The sequence below is a fragment of the Malurus melanocephalus genome, unplaced genomic scaffold, assembly GCF_030028575.1.
Source record: "Malurus melanocephalus ecotype Western Australia unplaced genomic scaffold, MMel_1.1 scaffold_208, whole genome shotgun sequence".
Classification (NCBI taxonomy): domain Eukaryota; kingdom Metazoa; phylum Chordata; class Aves; order Passeriformes; family Maluridae; genus Malurus; species Malurus melanocephalus.
Genome location: NW_026623440.1, coordinates 334,795 through 349,944, shown reverse-complemented (window position 1 = coordinate 349,944; position 15,150 = coordinate 334,795). Strand labels below are relative to the sequence as shown.

At 42.5% G+C, this 15,150-nt stretch overlaps 1 protein-coding gene across 2 annotated transcripts; it reads left to right on the top strand.

The window, feature by feature from the left end:
* The first annotated feature begins 50 nt into the window (after positions 1 to 50).
* On the top strand, positions 51 to 14,457 carry KLHL22 (kelch like family member 22). Of its 2 annotated transcripts, none has more exons than XM_057373811.1 (7): positions 51 to 151; positions 7,444 to 7,696; positions 8,035 to 8,200; positions 9,342 to 10,060; positions 11,175 to 11,367; positions 12,026 to 12,259; positions 13,299 to 14,457. In XM_057373811.1, the coding sequence occupies exons 2-7, from the start codon at positions 7,470 to 7,472 to the stop codon at positions 13,674 to 13,676; spliced, it is 1,917 nt and encodes a 638-aa protein (XP_057229794.1). In that variant the 5' UTR covers positions 51 to 151; positions 7,444 to 7,469; the 3' UTR covers positions 13,677 to 14,457. The 2 variants fall into 2 exon arrangements, with proteins under 2 accessions (XP_057229794.1, XP_057229793.1); XM_057373810.1 differs by having other exon boundaries at positions 7,427 to 7,696.
* Positions 14,458 to 15,150: the final 693 nt, after the last annotated feature.

Sequence of the window (15,150 nt, the reverse complement as noted above, 5' to 3'; positions counted from 1 at the left end):
GCTCGGCACTCACCGGGCACGGCCGTGGCACCYGCTCGGGCGGTGCTGGGGCCGCCCACGCCGCCCGCCCCGGTTCCGGCCGCCGCCGCCCCTCCCTCGCCCGGTGGGTTCCGGGTCGCACATGAAGGCGGAGGCGCCGCCGCCGCTCTCGGTAGGTGCTGCGGAGGGGCGAGGGAGCGCGGGCCCCGGCCGGTGCTCCCCTGCCGGCACCGGCGCTACCTTTCCCYGAGGCGACCGGGCGAGCCCCGGGGCCGCGCGTAGGAGCCTGTCCCGGGCCGAGGCCGTGTCCTGCTGCCCCTGGTTACCGCAGGGATGCCCGGGGACACCGGGGATAACGGGAGGGCGGTGCCATGGCCGGAGCAGGTGCCGGGGCAGCGTCTGCCAGCCCCGCGTCCCCCCGGGCCGGGCAGCCCCAGCCCTGGCGCCTGCACGGAGCCGCTGAGGACGGCCGGCGGGTGGAGGCCGRCCCCGCGTACCTGTGCAGGGCTGCCCGGGCTGCGTGCGGGGGACGCGGGGAGCAAGCGGGACCACAGCGGGGCTCAGGACCCGCACAGGCATTCTCAACCCGGCCSTAGAAAGTACAACCATAACTGTGCTTGACCTGGCTTTCACCTCCTCGTCACAGTGTTGGGCTAGAGCCACGCTAACTCTTTTAGTGGTGTGCAATTCCAGACCGGCTTCCCCTGCAGAGAAAACTGCTCATTCTGTRTTCTTGATGGGAAATGTCTAAGTTATGTGTTATAACCCTGCCAAAACAAAATTAATGTGGTGAATAATATGAAAAAATTCATCTTCATGAGAAATTGGAGCTGAAACATGCTGGAAGAGGCCCTTGCCATCTTCCAGGTCATTTAAGTGTTGTATTTGACATGGAAATAATTACTTTCTAATGTTTTTCCTCCTTGTTTTTTAGAATACTTAAAAAAGGTCATGATGTTATTTAAGTAATTCAACAAATCAGGTTCAAGTCTACACCAGCTACCTGAGTCTCTCAAAACTTTTAGCATATTGGCTAATTTATAAATTATTACACAAAAATCGCACAACAGAAAACATTACAATTCTGGTAATATGGCTAAGTTTCAAATCTGCTATGGATAAGGTAAAACATTCAAATTAGAAAGCTCATACTCTTTAGGTTATACTTCTATTCACAGGGAGGAAAAGATTTTTAAATATCCATTTATTTAAAAATAGATATATTTCATRGTGGTTTTGCCATATGCATTTTAAATGAGGTGCTTTATTCTGGATATGTCTTAGAAATAACTTGTAATAGGCTTGAGGGGGAAAAAAAGCAAAAACCCCCAGGTGTTTGCTGAAAGGAATGAATGTCAACATTTCTGAGACAGCACAGTTTGCAAAAGCTGTTTCCCAAGCCACGCCTTTTGGTTTCCTCCCACACTTCAAGTATACTACTAATGCTAGAAACTGAAAATGGCTCAGAAAGTCAATTCAGAGTGTCTGCATATTTCCATTAGTGATGTAAGGGACAAATGTGTGTACAGACCAGGCAAAAGCACATKATCATTTCAGCATTCAAAAATAATGCTGAGATATTATATAATACCAAATATCCTCTTTTCTTTCTTTCTGTGGGGACCTTGGTCAAAAGGAGTTGTTTGGRTTGTGTCTTTTATTTGTAGAAAGTTCCTAAAATGGAGTATTTTAGAATATTTATTTTTGCACAGTTGTGAATGCATAGAGAGATTCTGAAATAAGAACTGCTTATAAAAGCTTCTGCCTTCCCTTCGCTGCTCTTCCCTTTTCCTTGAAAAAGCATGAAACTGGCTTAAGTCTTGTCTACACATAACATGAACTCAGTTGTCTTCCATGCAGCAACAGTCTCAGAAGTGCCCATTACAAATTATCACATAGTTGATGAATTATTCCAGTATTTGCACTCCAGTTAGAATTAGAATGAACAATAGTTTTGCTTTTCATTTTACATTGTTTGTGGCATCACATTTGTTTTCCCAACTATTTTGGCAGGCACCCAGCTCCTTCCCTTTCTGCACGCTCCCTTAGTTGATCTGTTTGTTTGTGTGCCCTCTGCCCTGTTAAAATTCTGGTACGTGGCCAGGTTCTGCCTGCTGGCATCTGGAACCCCTAAGACTCCACATAACCAGCATTTTGCTCCRGTCCTCTATCTTGACTTGTCAGGCTTGCAGCTGAAGCCTGGTTTAAATCCTGGTTTTAATCCTTGTTACTGCCTAGGGGGAGTTGAAGATGTGGGAAGCCTTAGGGCACAGATTTTAAAATTTCTTCAATGCACTAAGACTTTTCAGGGCCTCATATTTGGATCACAACCAGCATACCACACTACTTGTTTCTATGTCAGGGAAAAGCTGTGATGAGTATGGCCTGCAAGAAAGAGGACAGCAAGCTGTAAGAGTGGGCCAAGAGGAACTGCATCTTTTTCAACAGCAAAAGCAAAGTCRTGCTGGTTCAGAGTAACTCCATATACCAGAGCAGGTTGGAGACAAGCCTGGCTGGAAGGCAAGTTGGAAGAAGACACCCTGGGGGTCCTGATGAGCAGCAAGTTGAATATGATTCCTCCACTAGGGTCCAGCTTCATACTGGGCTGTGTTAGCAAGAGCACAGCCAGTAGGTCGTGTGAAATTATTATTTCCCACTCTGTTCAGCACTCATAAGCAAAAGCTCAAAAAATTCAAATACCATGCCCAGCTTTGTGCTCTGTGCTGAAAGAAAAACCTGAGAATTCAGTGGAGGAACCATGCAGGGCAGGAGCACTTACAAGAAGATAAAAGCACAAGCAAGGCATGAACACTGGATTTGTTCAGTACATGGAAAAAAGGGTAAGGACAGAGCCAGCTGTTATTTTTTAAGCTACCTAGTGGGGACAGGACAGTGTAGAGCCTCCTTTGTGGTGCCAGGGATGAACGGCAAGTGTTACAAATAGCAGAAAAAAAAATTCAGACAGATGAAGAAAACAAATCTGGTAGATAAACAATCAGTTTACTGACAAGGATGGAGGCTTTGCACTTGACTAGACAAGGCTCTCCATATCATGACCTGATTTTGAAGGTTTCCCTGCTTGAAGCAGAGATTGGACTAAAGACCTCCCAAGTTTCTTCCCAGTCTAAATTATTCCACACTTCTAAGAAAGCATAGGACCCCCACCAAGCTCAGGCCACCTGTCCATATGGCAGTAAGCTAAACAGATTTGGATACCCGACACCAGCAAGCTCTAGTTTATTTTGGGCGCAGCTGATGCACAAGAAAATATCAAAAATATCACTATCTGCGTAAAACACCTCTTTGTAGTGATGTAACTGACAGCCACGAGCTCTTGAATACAAAAATGTCTGAGTTTCCATGGAAACTAACTTGGTTAATCCTTCCTGCATCCAGCTATTTCTTTACATTCTAGAGAATCAAGGCTGTTAGCACAACTTTACAAAAAAACACCCCTAAACCCACCCATGCACCACACATGGGCAGCATCTCTTTGACCTGGACRCTGGTCATACAAGGGGTGAATACTTGGTGAGGTGTATATCATACCACACAACACCTTCAGCAGTGCAGATGATCTACACTGAGTTAAAGCACAACATCCCTCACCAGAAAATACATTTACCCACATCCTCTAAAAGACAAATGCGAATTAACGTAACTGCAGGCTTGAATATCTTGTGCAGCCAGAAAAGAAAATGTCCAGTCTGATTTTCTCTGCAATTTCAGAGAACAAGGACTTGCCATCCCATTTCTGCTGACAGCATCCCACAGCACAYGAAACAATACTTTTTATTTTTGCTACTGTTGAAAAGCTCAGTGAACTCAAAGAATTAATCTTCTCCACCTCTTATTTTCCACCTGCAGGGTTAGTTTTGCAGTATTCAGCTACTGATGCCCACTSCTAACAGCTGACCAGTACTGAGTAACTCGTTCAATAAGAGAAACGGAAGAAAACATTTCACTCAAATTTCTAAGAACTTGTCTCAGTCACAGAGCTGTTTTCACAATAACAGAAATAAGAGGCAGAGAAGCTGAAGAACTTCCTACAAGCAAGAAGCTGACAACAGAGGAGTGCAGGATAAGAGGGAAAATCCTGTTCTGCCTCTCCATGCAGAACTGTCCTTCTTACACTACATTTAGGCAGCATTGGGTTGATATTTTAATAAAGATTAAGCAAAAAAGATTTTTAGATAGCAACAAAGGCACAAAGCCCACAGGTCACTCACACTGCACAGTTTGAAGAGCAGGGTGCTGTGCTAACAGCAACATCTCTCCCCAGCAATTTTGTAATCAGCMCTTAGAACAATACCCAAAGAAAAATACGAAATTATCAGCTCACCAAACACACTGCATTTAATCCAGAAATCCACCCCACTTTTCTTTCAAAGAAACCCACAACACAACCCCACTAACCCTGCTTCAGCAGCCACCCCTTGTACCTTCCTGCCCACCCAACCCCAGCTGCTCCTGGTGCAGCTGTTCCAGAGCTGAGCACCCTCAGCTGGGGGAGTCTTGCTGGCCATCCCCCACCATGGCCCTCTACCCTTCATGGTCTCACACCTCTTTTCTACCAGCTCCTAAAACCACCTAGGCAGCAGTTAAGAAGCTTTCCTTGGCTTTTGGTTCAAGGAAGACTTAACCACCTATGTCAGTCAGACTTCACAGACTAATACCACAAATGTTCACCTTTAATTTTATAGGCTGGGAGCAGTTCATTAGAATGATGTACATGCATGAGTGACCACCCTGAGGGACAGTCCACCTCACCAGTGAGAGCCAAGATGCAACCCAGGGGCAGAAGTTGAGAACAAGAAGTTGGGACTGCYAGAATTCAGAAAGTAGAGCATAGCAAAATACCTGTAGGTTCAGCTGCTGACTAGCCAAAAATCAGTTGTGGAGGATGGTTCAGCTGCACTTCCAGCATCTCTATTTGACCACACTGGGTGGTCACAGAAGAGCTGTGAGCTGGTTTGTTCAGCTCCTGATAACAGTTGTGGCATAATTCAAGTCTGTGTCTACCAGAACTGTGAGGTGAACTCCCTGCAGATCTCTAAGACAGCCCCCACTTCTCACTGAGAGCTATTCAGATACGAATGCTCATACTGGATACAGAATCCCTGAATAATTTTCCTTTTTTTTTTTTTTTTTTTTTTTTTTTTTTTTTTTTTTTTTTTTTTTTTTTTTTTTTTTTTTTCTTTTCTCCCTTCATAGTGTCATTTAATCTTCCTGGTTCCGGTTACCACATTTGTAAGATCAGATCCCTTCTGGGGCTTTACTTGCTGAAAGCTTCATCCCCTTTCTGTTACTTTTTAAGATTATTCAGATACAGAATGTATTCTGAACAGCAACTATCTACAATCAAATTATTTAAAATTAAGTCTTGCATGATTATATGGGTTATGTATTTCTCTCCCAGTAAACTGCTTCTCTTACAATACATGTCATTGTTAACACTTACTACAGGGCTTCAGTGACCTGTGTTGTTTTATTATCTCTCACTTATCTCACCTTATCCTCTCTTCCACTAATGACTTTACTAATGATACACCGTAAGATTGTATCAAAGGTTATCCTGTTTCCCCTAATCATGAAATGTCTTTGATTTGTTAATTTTTTACTTCTGCTTTTTGATACTATGATTTTACCTTCATAGGGACTTCTTTTGATGCAGCTCTCTAAGAAGAGGAAAAGATGTAACCTGTTTTGGAGCATTAACCACATTAAACCACATTAACAGAGTTTATYTTAATCAGTTCCTCTTTTGGACCATAAATCACCCTACTTTGGTTTTGCTGCATTTATTTCCTTTTAGTGAAATGGGAAATTTCTGATCAACATCATGTAATACTCACTGTTTCACTTGCCTTTCTTACTATATTATTTCCCTTGCCTCAATCCATCATTCTTAGTATTCCCCAGGAGAAAATGAAATTATACAGTAATGTTTTGTCTGCTTTCATTTGATTTCTAGGAAAAGCATCAGCCTGTCATGAAAAATAACCCATTACTCATCTCTTGAGCTGATGATGGATAGCTTCCCCTCTATAATCGACCTGAGTGCTCCCCAGAAGGCTGTCTCATCAGAGCTCCTCTTCTGAGCTGCTGTCTTGGTTTTGCTGGCAAAGAGCAGACAAACATTAATACACTTTCTCAGGGTTTTTTCCATCCCATTTRCCATGCAACACTACCTTCCTTTTGTTTTGGACAGTGTAGGCCACCTTCCCTGAGAACATTTTCATATTTCTTGGTGTCATCTGGGTAGCTCCTTCCTTGCTGCCCACACACAGAATACCTGCAGTACCTKGAGAGATTTCCAGTGCTGCACTCACTGTCTGTGGCTGGCACAATTAAACAATGGTTCCATTTCTTCACTGTTTGTTTGGATTTGCTGGGCTTGTTCTGCTTTTGCTTCCCTGACTGCTGCTAACCCCTTGTGACTATCCCTTGTGCCACTAAACTATTTCCCAGGCTGCTGAGGATAGGCTCTTATGAATGTGTTAGCAGCCATATCAGCTCTCTTACTTCCTTTTGCTAATGTGGGGTGTTTTTCTAATGTGCTCTGACAACTGGAGACAGTCTATAAGCTCTGACTGCTACAACTTCTGACATTCTTCAAAGACAATGGAGAGGGTAAATTACAGGATGGTAGAAGAGGACTCATGAGATTTTGATTGCTTAACCATAGACATGAAACACAATCACATCCAGATAGCTTTTTACAGGTGTTTCCCCATGTGCCATAAGGGACCTTCCCAGTGTGTCAGTGGCAGCCATAGAAAAGGTATGGGATAGCCTTGGACAGTGCCTATGGTGGAGGAAATRCCTTCTCTCTGCAGGGAATCACAGGGAAATGGAAAGTTGAGCATGCTAGCTTGAAGTTGCCACAARAAACTCACTTTGAAGCCTGCAGTTTCATACAGTATTTTGCAGAATTACCGTTGGAAATGTGCTCAGCTACAGAAAATGGAAAAAGCAAAGGCAGGGAGAGGGGAGAGCTTTCTGATTCTGTGGTAAGATATCAAAAGAAAGATGGAAGGTGCAGGTTATATTGCAGAAAAGTTACCTCGAGATGTTAGGCAATTTAGAATTTGGCAAAAAWTTGGTCTGTTTTTTGTTGCAGATGATGCAAAAGAAATAAGCAGTTTTGGTAATGGTTTGGGATGTGAAACTCTTGCTAAGAAWAGAAGTCCTCATGTGATATATATTGGTCTGAAAACCCAGGATTCCAAATACTTGTTTTCAGAAAACCTTATTCTGCCGCTTTTGTGTGCTGATGTTTGTCCGTCTGTTTTCAGTATCATAATTCAGAATATTTTTTTCAGTGTAGGACTGTCTCTCCATTGACTGAAGAGTTGCTTTGATTTATTTRCTGTGACAGGCAGGGGTCAGAGGACCACTTGTAAAGCAAAATGCACAAACCTTTGCTGATTCTGTTGTCTCACAGATTTCATTCTGCTRCAGCTGGTGGCTGAGCATTTCTGCCTGGGATGGCGGAGGATCAGGAGCTGACTCAGGCACACAAAGCTCAACTGGAGCCCTCCCTCCAGCAGCGCAGCAGCAACACTTACCGCAGCGCGGAGCACTCGCAGGCCCTGCTCAGCGGCCTGGTGTCTCTCCGGGACAGCAGCATCCTCTTCGATGTGGTTCTGGTAGTGGAAGACAAACCCATCGAGGCTCATCGCATCCTCCTGGCTGCATCCTGTGACTACTTCAGGTACGCTGCTTCCAGTTCCTCTGTGTTTCCTCTTCCCCACACCYAGAGTATCTGCCTTTGACCACTGACTATCCATACATACTGTGTCTGGATTTAAGAGCTTCACCTGTGAACTGTTCTTTCTAGGTTGCCCCTACTGTTTTCCTGCACAATGAACAGTTACTTCCTTAGGTCTAAAGGCCTGTACTCTTTAGAGAAGAGGTAATCACATACAAGTGTCAGCTAGGTTTTTATCTTTCTGAATATGCTTTATGTTCACAGGACAACGTAAGATGAGCAAACTGCAAAATAGCTTCAATGCAAATCTGCCATAGCATGTGCCATTGTCTGTTTTGCAGAGGAATGTTTGCAGGAGGACTGAGAGAGATGGAACAAGAAGAAGTTCATATTCATGGCATCTCCTACAATGCAATGTGTAAAATCTTGAACTTCATTTACACTTCTGAGCTGGAACTCAGTGTGAACAGTGTACAGGAAACCTTAGCTGCAGCCTGTCAGCTTCAGGTGAGGTACTGAGAGATGTGACAAAAAAGAAACAAGAAACAAAACCAATGATGAAAGAAATAGAAAACTGGATATCTGGTTAGAGGGAGGGTTAAGAGGTGAGCAGGAGCATGGGTATGATAAGGATTTCTGGGATGCTGTATCCACTGGAACTAACTGTGGAAGGGTAGGAAYAAYGAATGAGTACCTGCACATGTCATTTGTGCCAATGGTTTCATTACTTAGRAACATTTACAATGTCATCTACAAGAGTATTTTATATAGCATTCACTTTCACTGATCTGCCTATGAAACAGAGTATCTCTGGCCTATGGTGAAGAACAGGGTTTGCTGCTCAGATATTGTTGTGCTGCTCTAAGTCTTCCCCAAGTGAGTYCACAGGCACATGACCTCTCCTTACCCCATCCCTACAGGAAATCCTGCCACTATGGTTTGCACTAAGTGCAGGGTTCATGTGTTTTTAAGACAGGTTTTTTTCTCTTATCCTGCAGCTAACTGCTGCTCAGTGCTTTGGTACTAAATCTTAAACTTCGTGACTGCTTGCTTTGGTTTGTTTTTACACTTAGCAGCACTTTGTTAGCAGAGGGCTCCTGGACAGCAGTTAGTTCTTTGTTTGCTAGTAGTCCCTCCTGCCAAAACCAGCTGCAAATTGTATTCAGAAGACAATACTAAATATTMATTTTCCTTTCTAAAGGCTTCCTGTGCTCTTGAGTGATACATTTGTTACAGATACAGTCTTTAATATAGTATGTCAATAGTGCTCCGAAAGAGCAAACATGAGTGACTGTAATCACCATGTCCTCCTTGCCTATCATTTTCCTGAGTGCTCCCAGAGCAGGCAGCCTGGCTGCCTAGTGTCTCATATATTTTGGAAGACACATTGCTGCTGCACTTGAGGCCAACCTCATGTCTTACAGTACAGTGTGGACAGAAGAGCTGTATTATATTCATCTCCATTCCCACACTGAGTTCTCTTTCTGTGGAGAAAGGTGAATAGGGCACAAGTGACCATGGTGATCAGACTATGAGGAGAGCGATCATTTTGTGAACAATTTCCTTACAGTCATCTCAGGCTTCAGTCCCCTGTCTYTCAAGTGTGGGGCAGGTGATATCTGAAATGAAAAATCTCTTTCTCTTGCAGATTCCAGAAGTCATTAAATTCTGYTGTGATTTCCTCATGTCCTGGGTAGATGAAGAGAACATCCTCGATGTGTACAGACTAGCTGACCACTATGATTTGAGGCATTTGAGTGAACAGCTGGACTCCTAYATTCTGAAGAACTTTACAGCTTTCTCAAGGACACAAGTGTACCGACAGCTACCCCTGCAGAAGGTCTACTCCCTTCTCAGCAGCAACCGTYTGGAGGTTAACTATGAGTTTGAAGTTTATGATGGAGCACTTTTTTATCATTATTCTCCAGAGGAACTGGAGACAGATCAGGTSTCCCTGATGGAGCCCCTTAAGCTACTTGAGACAGTTCGTTTTCCTCTGATGGAACCCCAGATCCTGCAAAGGCTTCATGACAAATTAAGTCCATGTCCTTTAAAAGATACAGTTGCAGATGCATTAATGTACCACAAGAACGAATGTCTTCAACCAATGCTCCAGAGCGCCCAGACACAGCTGAGATCAGAGTTTCAGTGTGTAGTGGGATTTGGAGGGATGCATTCTACTCCATCCATTGTCCTCAGTGATCAAGCAAAGTATCTGAACCCCTTGTTGGGAGAGTGGAGGCACTTTACAGCTGCACTAGCCCCCAGAATGTCCAACCAAGGGATTGCTGTTCTCAATAATTTTGTATATTTAATTGGTGGAGACAACAATGTAAGTGGTTTTCGAGCAGAGTCAAGGTGTTGGAGGTAAGATAAGGATAATCCTGCTGTTAATTTTTTTGCCACCCTGTTGCCCATTCCTGAGTCAGTAAGCCAGTAGCACAGTCAGTATACTTGCCAGCCAAAAGATTAGGAACTGAGCAGGAGTGTCACTGAAAGAAAACTCAAGAAATGAGCTTTGTAGTAWCAGCGAGCTCTCAGCAGTGCTTATGAGACAAAGCCAAGCCTGACAGTGTAGAAACAGCTACTGTTCAAGAGTCTTACTCGTGCTACTTTCTGCCTTATTGAGGGAGGAAAGTATTAAAGGTGTGGGAAACAGTCATCAACCTAGAACTCTAGATTGCCTAGATATTCTCTAACTAGCATTTTCTGGAAGTCTTCTGTATGTAGTTTTTGTCCCAATACAAAGGGATTTTAAATAAAATGCTATTACCCGTAGATATTTAAAAATCTGTGTGTACAACAGCAGCATTCCAGACTCCTTTTATACTGTGGGACAGGGAAAAGAGCAGGAAGAAGAATCAGGTTTGACCTTCATGCCCATTATATTGCAAAAACAGATATAAACCAGTTTGCCTTTATATTGTGTTTGTTTTCACATGTCTTAGCTGAGTTGCTCTTATTTTATGGCATGCATAGTTTCAATTCTCAACCAATTTTCTCTAACTAAATTTTTTGATGAGATAGATAGTTTGACATGAAAGTCATGAATCATGAGCTTCATTTTGAGCAGCAGATATTTAGGGAAAAGMATCAAAGAACACACCATGTATTTATGCCCTTCTTGTATTCTTGAAGATCCAGATTCAGTCTTTGTGCTATTTTTAGACTGTTTACCTTGTAGAATGGCTTTGTGCAAACAGAGATTGTGATATGCAACCTGACAGCAGTGTACAAGATAATGGAAAACCTAGACTTTTACATCATGATTATGTCAGCTAAAATACATCCTCTATAAATAGAATAAAAACAACTTTGCTAATAATAAAATGATGACAAGGCCAAATATCACATCACTTACAGATGAGCTCARTTTCAGCTAAAGACAGTGCAGTAACCCACATCTGTGAAGCTGTCTGGTATTCCAGCAATGATTCTGTAGCTGTAGGAATAACTTTCTCTGATCCCATTCTTTTACAAGGTATGACCCACGACACAACAGATGGTTCCAGATCCAGTCCCTGCAGCAAGAGCACGCTGACCTCAGTGTTTGTGTCGTGGACAACTACATTTATGCCGTCGCAGGCCGAGATTACCATGAAGACCTGAGGGAAGTGGAGAGGTATGACCCTAAAACCAACACTTGGGAATATGTGACACCTCTGAAGAAGGAGGTAAGGAGTGCATTAGCCACACATATTGCTACAGTTCCCCAATTCCTGATTTAATCTTGTTAGATGTTTTTCTCAGGTGTAACTTTACATTTGCAGATATTCAGATGGAAAATAGTAATCTCTGTATGGAATAAATGAATAACAAGAAAATAGAATAATAGMATATGTAAATTACATTTTCCAGTTAAATGCTTATTCTTCCTTTTTCTTGTTGGTTTTGCCTGCACCTTTATTGTGTTAAYCCTTAATAAATGTGTGCCAGTGTTGAAAATATAAAAAGCCTGAATTGAGTGCTACTAAGTAGAATAATTTGCATTCCTTATAACACTGCTTGTATAAGAAAAATCATCATTAAAACGGCTTCCAAGTAGATTAGGGAGTAAACTTATAGTATGAATCATCTTCTAATCAAGGAATAATAAAGTCGGAGAACAACGCAGTTCTGGATGTTTTAGAAATCCTAGTGTGTTTCATTCAGAAATTCACAATTATAATGTCTTAGAAAGAACTGTCTATAAGAAAATCCTTTCAGATTTTGACCTCCGCATAACTCAAGAAGAATGTCACTCCCTTCATGCCTATTCCCTACTTCAAAACTGGGAGAAATACATAAATCCAGACTTCTACCTCTTGCTTTCCCATTCRTGTGGCTGTCCAGGTGTACGCCCATGCGGGAGCAGCGCTGGATGGGAAGATGTACATCACCTGTGGGAGGAGAGGAGAAGATTATTTGAAGGAGCTGCAATGTTATGACCCAAGGACTGACCGCTGGGACGTTCTAGCAGATGGCCCAGTGAGACGGGCATGGCATGGGATGGCTGCACTGCTGGGAAAGCTCTACGTCATTGGGGGAAGTAACAATGACTCTGGCTACAGAAGAGATGTTCACCAGGTGAGATCCTGTCACACCTGTGTCTTTTCTTGGTTTCTTATGGATGCTGGCYGATTACATTCAGATGTAATGTCTTTCTCCTAATAAGTATGCAAATAAAACTGCTCAGCAATGGCTGCTGCACCAGCTCTCCCCCCTCAAATGCAGAACTTGCAGTGATTTATTTACAGTTGTCTATCTTGAACACATTGTTTCACCCATAAAGCATTAAAGCTCTAGTATTTGGAATTCTTACCAATTTTAAAACACCTCTGATGAATAGCATTCAGTGGCACGCACATGCCCAGTAAGTAGCACATCAGTTAAATTTATTTTATGCTGTCTTCTCACATGCATTTTTCCTAAAGAGAGACCTTTTGAATTACCAATGTGTAATTGCAGGGTCAGAGCTGTTTAGAATATGTTGGATGAGAKTTGTATAATGCAATTAAATACATAGTACCTGATGGTAAGGGACGTCTGGAGAGAATTCTCCTGAACCTTATTCCAGCTTCTAGAACTGCGAAAGATTTGAAAAGAAGACACAAAAGTGAACTGGTTTTATACAGCCAATAGAGATGGCAGAATTAAACCTAGCTGAAGGGTGTATCTGAATCTGATAAAAAYGTGCCTACAAATGAAAGCAGTTAGCCAAGTAGGTACCTAATGAAACTGTAAAACTCTCCAACATACGTCACAGAGGCAGCTTAGCAGATTTGTCATATTTGTATGTTCCAGCATTTTTTCTCTAATGCAAACAGGTACACTATGTTTGGGCTTACGTTAGCACATGTACCCATCTCTTTCACATTTGTATACATTTTTGAAATGACATACAGCTGCCATTCCAGCAGCACGGTCAGAACTTGTGATTCCAAGCTATGTGGCAACTATGCACAATTTTCTGCTGAGCATTGTACTTCTACTACACRGTCATATGCTCTCTCCATTATCACCACACTGATGATATTCCTTCCTAAATAGTTTACCTTATGGCCAGGCTCTGTCACTAGGATACAAGTTAAATTTCGGCTTCTCTGTTTTCTTTTTTGTTTTACAGGTTGCCTGCTATAAACCAAGCACAGATCAGTGGACAAATGTATGTCCACTTCCTGCAGGACATGGAGAGCCAGGCATTGCAGTCTTAGACAAGAGGATTTATGTCCTGGGAGGCAGATCCCACAACAGAGGAATCCGCATGGACTATGTCCACATTTATGATGCAGAGAGAGACTGTTGGGAGGAAGGACCCCAGCTGGAGGATGATATTTCTGGGATGGCTGCCTGTGTCCTCACGTTGCCCAGGGCTATTTTAATGGAAACAGAGAAGTGGCTCTCAGAATGGCATGCAGACCGAACGAAGCATCATCTTGACTTTCCGTCAGAAGTTATGAGCGTATCAGACTGGGAAGAATTTGACAACTCAAGTGAAGATTAGAAAACTTTTTTTTTTTTTGCCCGTGGATGAGGCAATTAAGGCTTGGGGAAAGTACTTACAAGATTTTATATATCTTTCTTATATGCATAGAAGTATTTAAAGGTTTTAAAAATAAGTGTTTCCGCACAAAATGCAATTCACAGTCAATATCTACMCATCTGCAAATGTTCTGCACAAAAAGCATTACAGTCAGTACCTGCCCACCTGCCAGAAAGCAGCACTTTTAAAGTAACCACACAACTGCCATTTCCCCCCAGTTGTATAGAGGTTATTTTACTTTGAAGGAGGCTTTTCTCAGCCTTCAGCATGGACAGAAAAAATAAAGCACAGAAGGCTCAGCTTCACTAGCTTCTTTCCTTCCAGCTTTTAGCTTGAAATAGCTTTTTGAGGGGCTTTTTTTCCTTTTCTTTTGGGTAATAAAACTTCCTTGCCAGCTTAATACAGGAAGGTAACACCTAGTGTCTCCCTCCTGTGCCAGGTGTCAGACAGCTTGATTAGTTTTCAGCAAGATTGAACGTACAGAAACAGGAACAGCAGCAAGAAAGTCTGAACCTTCATCTCATCTGGGCATGCAGCCATCCTTGTAACTGGGTGAGAGTCTGTGAACTGACACCCACTCCTGAACTTCTATACTGCAAGTTCTGTCAACACAGTGGAAAGATTTCTAGAAAAAACTCTGTACAGAATATGGCAATCTCATCGTTCCACTGTCAGACACATTTGTTCTCAACCATAAATTAATAAATTATTGTCAGAACTTTTTTAACTGCTGTCTCAGTTTTATTAACAGTGATGTGGAGGCTGAAAGTTTCATCATATCCTACWGCAGTATTGGCAAAGTTATACCAGCCAGGGAGATGGGCAATTTTGTCATTCTTTTATTATACACTTTAGAAGAGGATAAAAAGAACAGAGATTGGTTTGCCACAGCAAAAGAAAAAAAAATGAGATAACAAGAAATATCAAAGATTACACTGGTCCGAGACCCTGCAGTAGCTGAACTAATGCCAGGAACTACAGCTGAGGATAAGGCATAGTAAATCTGTCCTTCATGGGACCTTAAAATAATTGGTTCCTGACTACCTTCTTAGAAGCTGATTTTAAGTCTGAACCAATGTAATACTGAACAGTCTGAGATCCTTCCCTCATGGAGGGTTGGGCAGTAATCAGTGCCACCAGAAAACTTGACAGACTACCAAAAGCTTTTAAATCTTACAGCAATAGTGGGGTTGCAGAAAGGCAAAACCAGAGTGACAATCAGAATGACATGGGACTAGGCAAGTGTCACCACATGGTGAGAAATAGTTCACACTGATGTGCTACGTCAGAGAAATGGAGTAAGTTCCTGGATACTCCCCCTGCTTGGGGATATTCTGTTCATTGAAACCAAGATGATTTCAAAACAGACTTAGACTACTCTACTTTAATAGACTGGGTTTCTGGAAAAAAAATCAAGAGTATTTGCACATTTCTT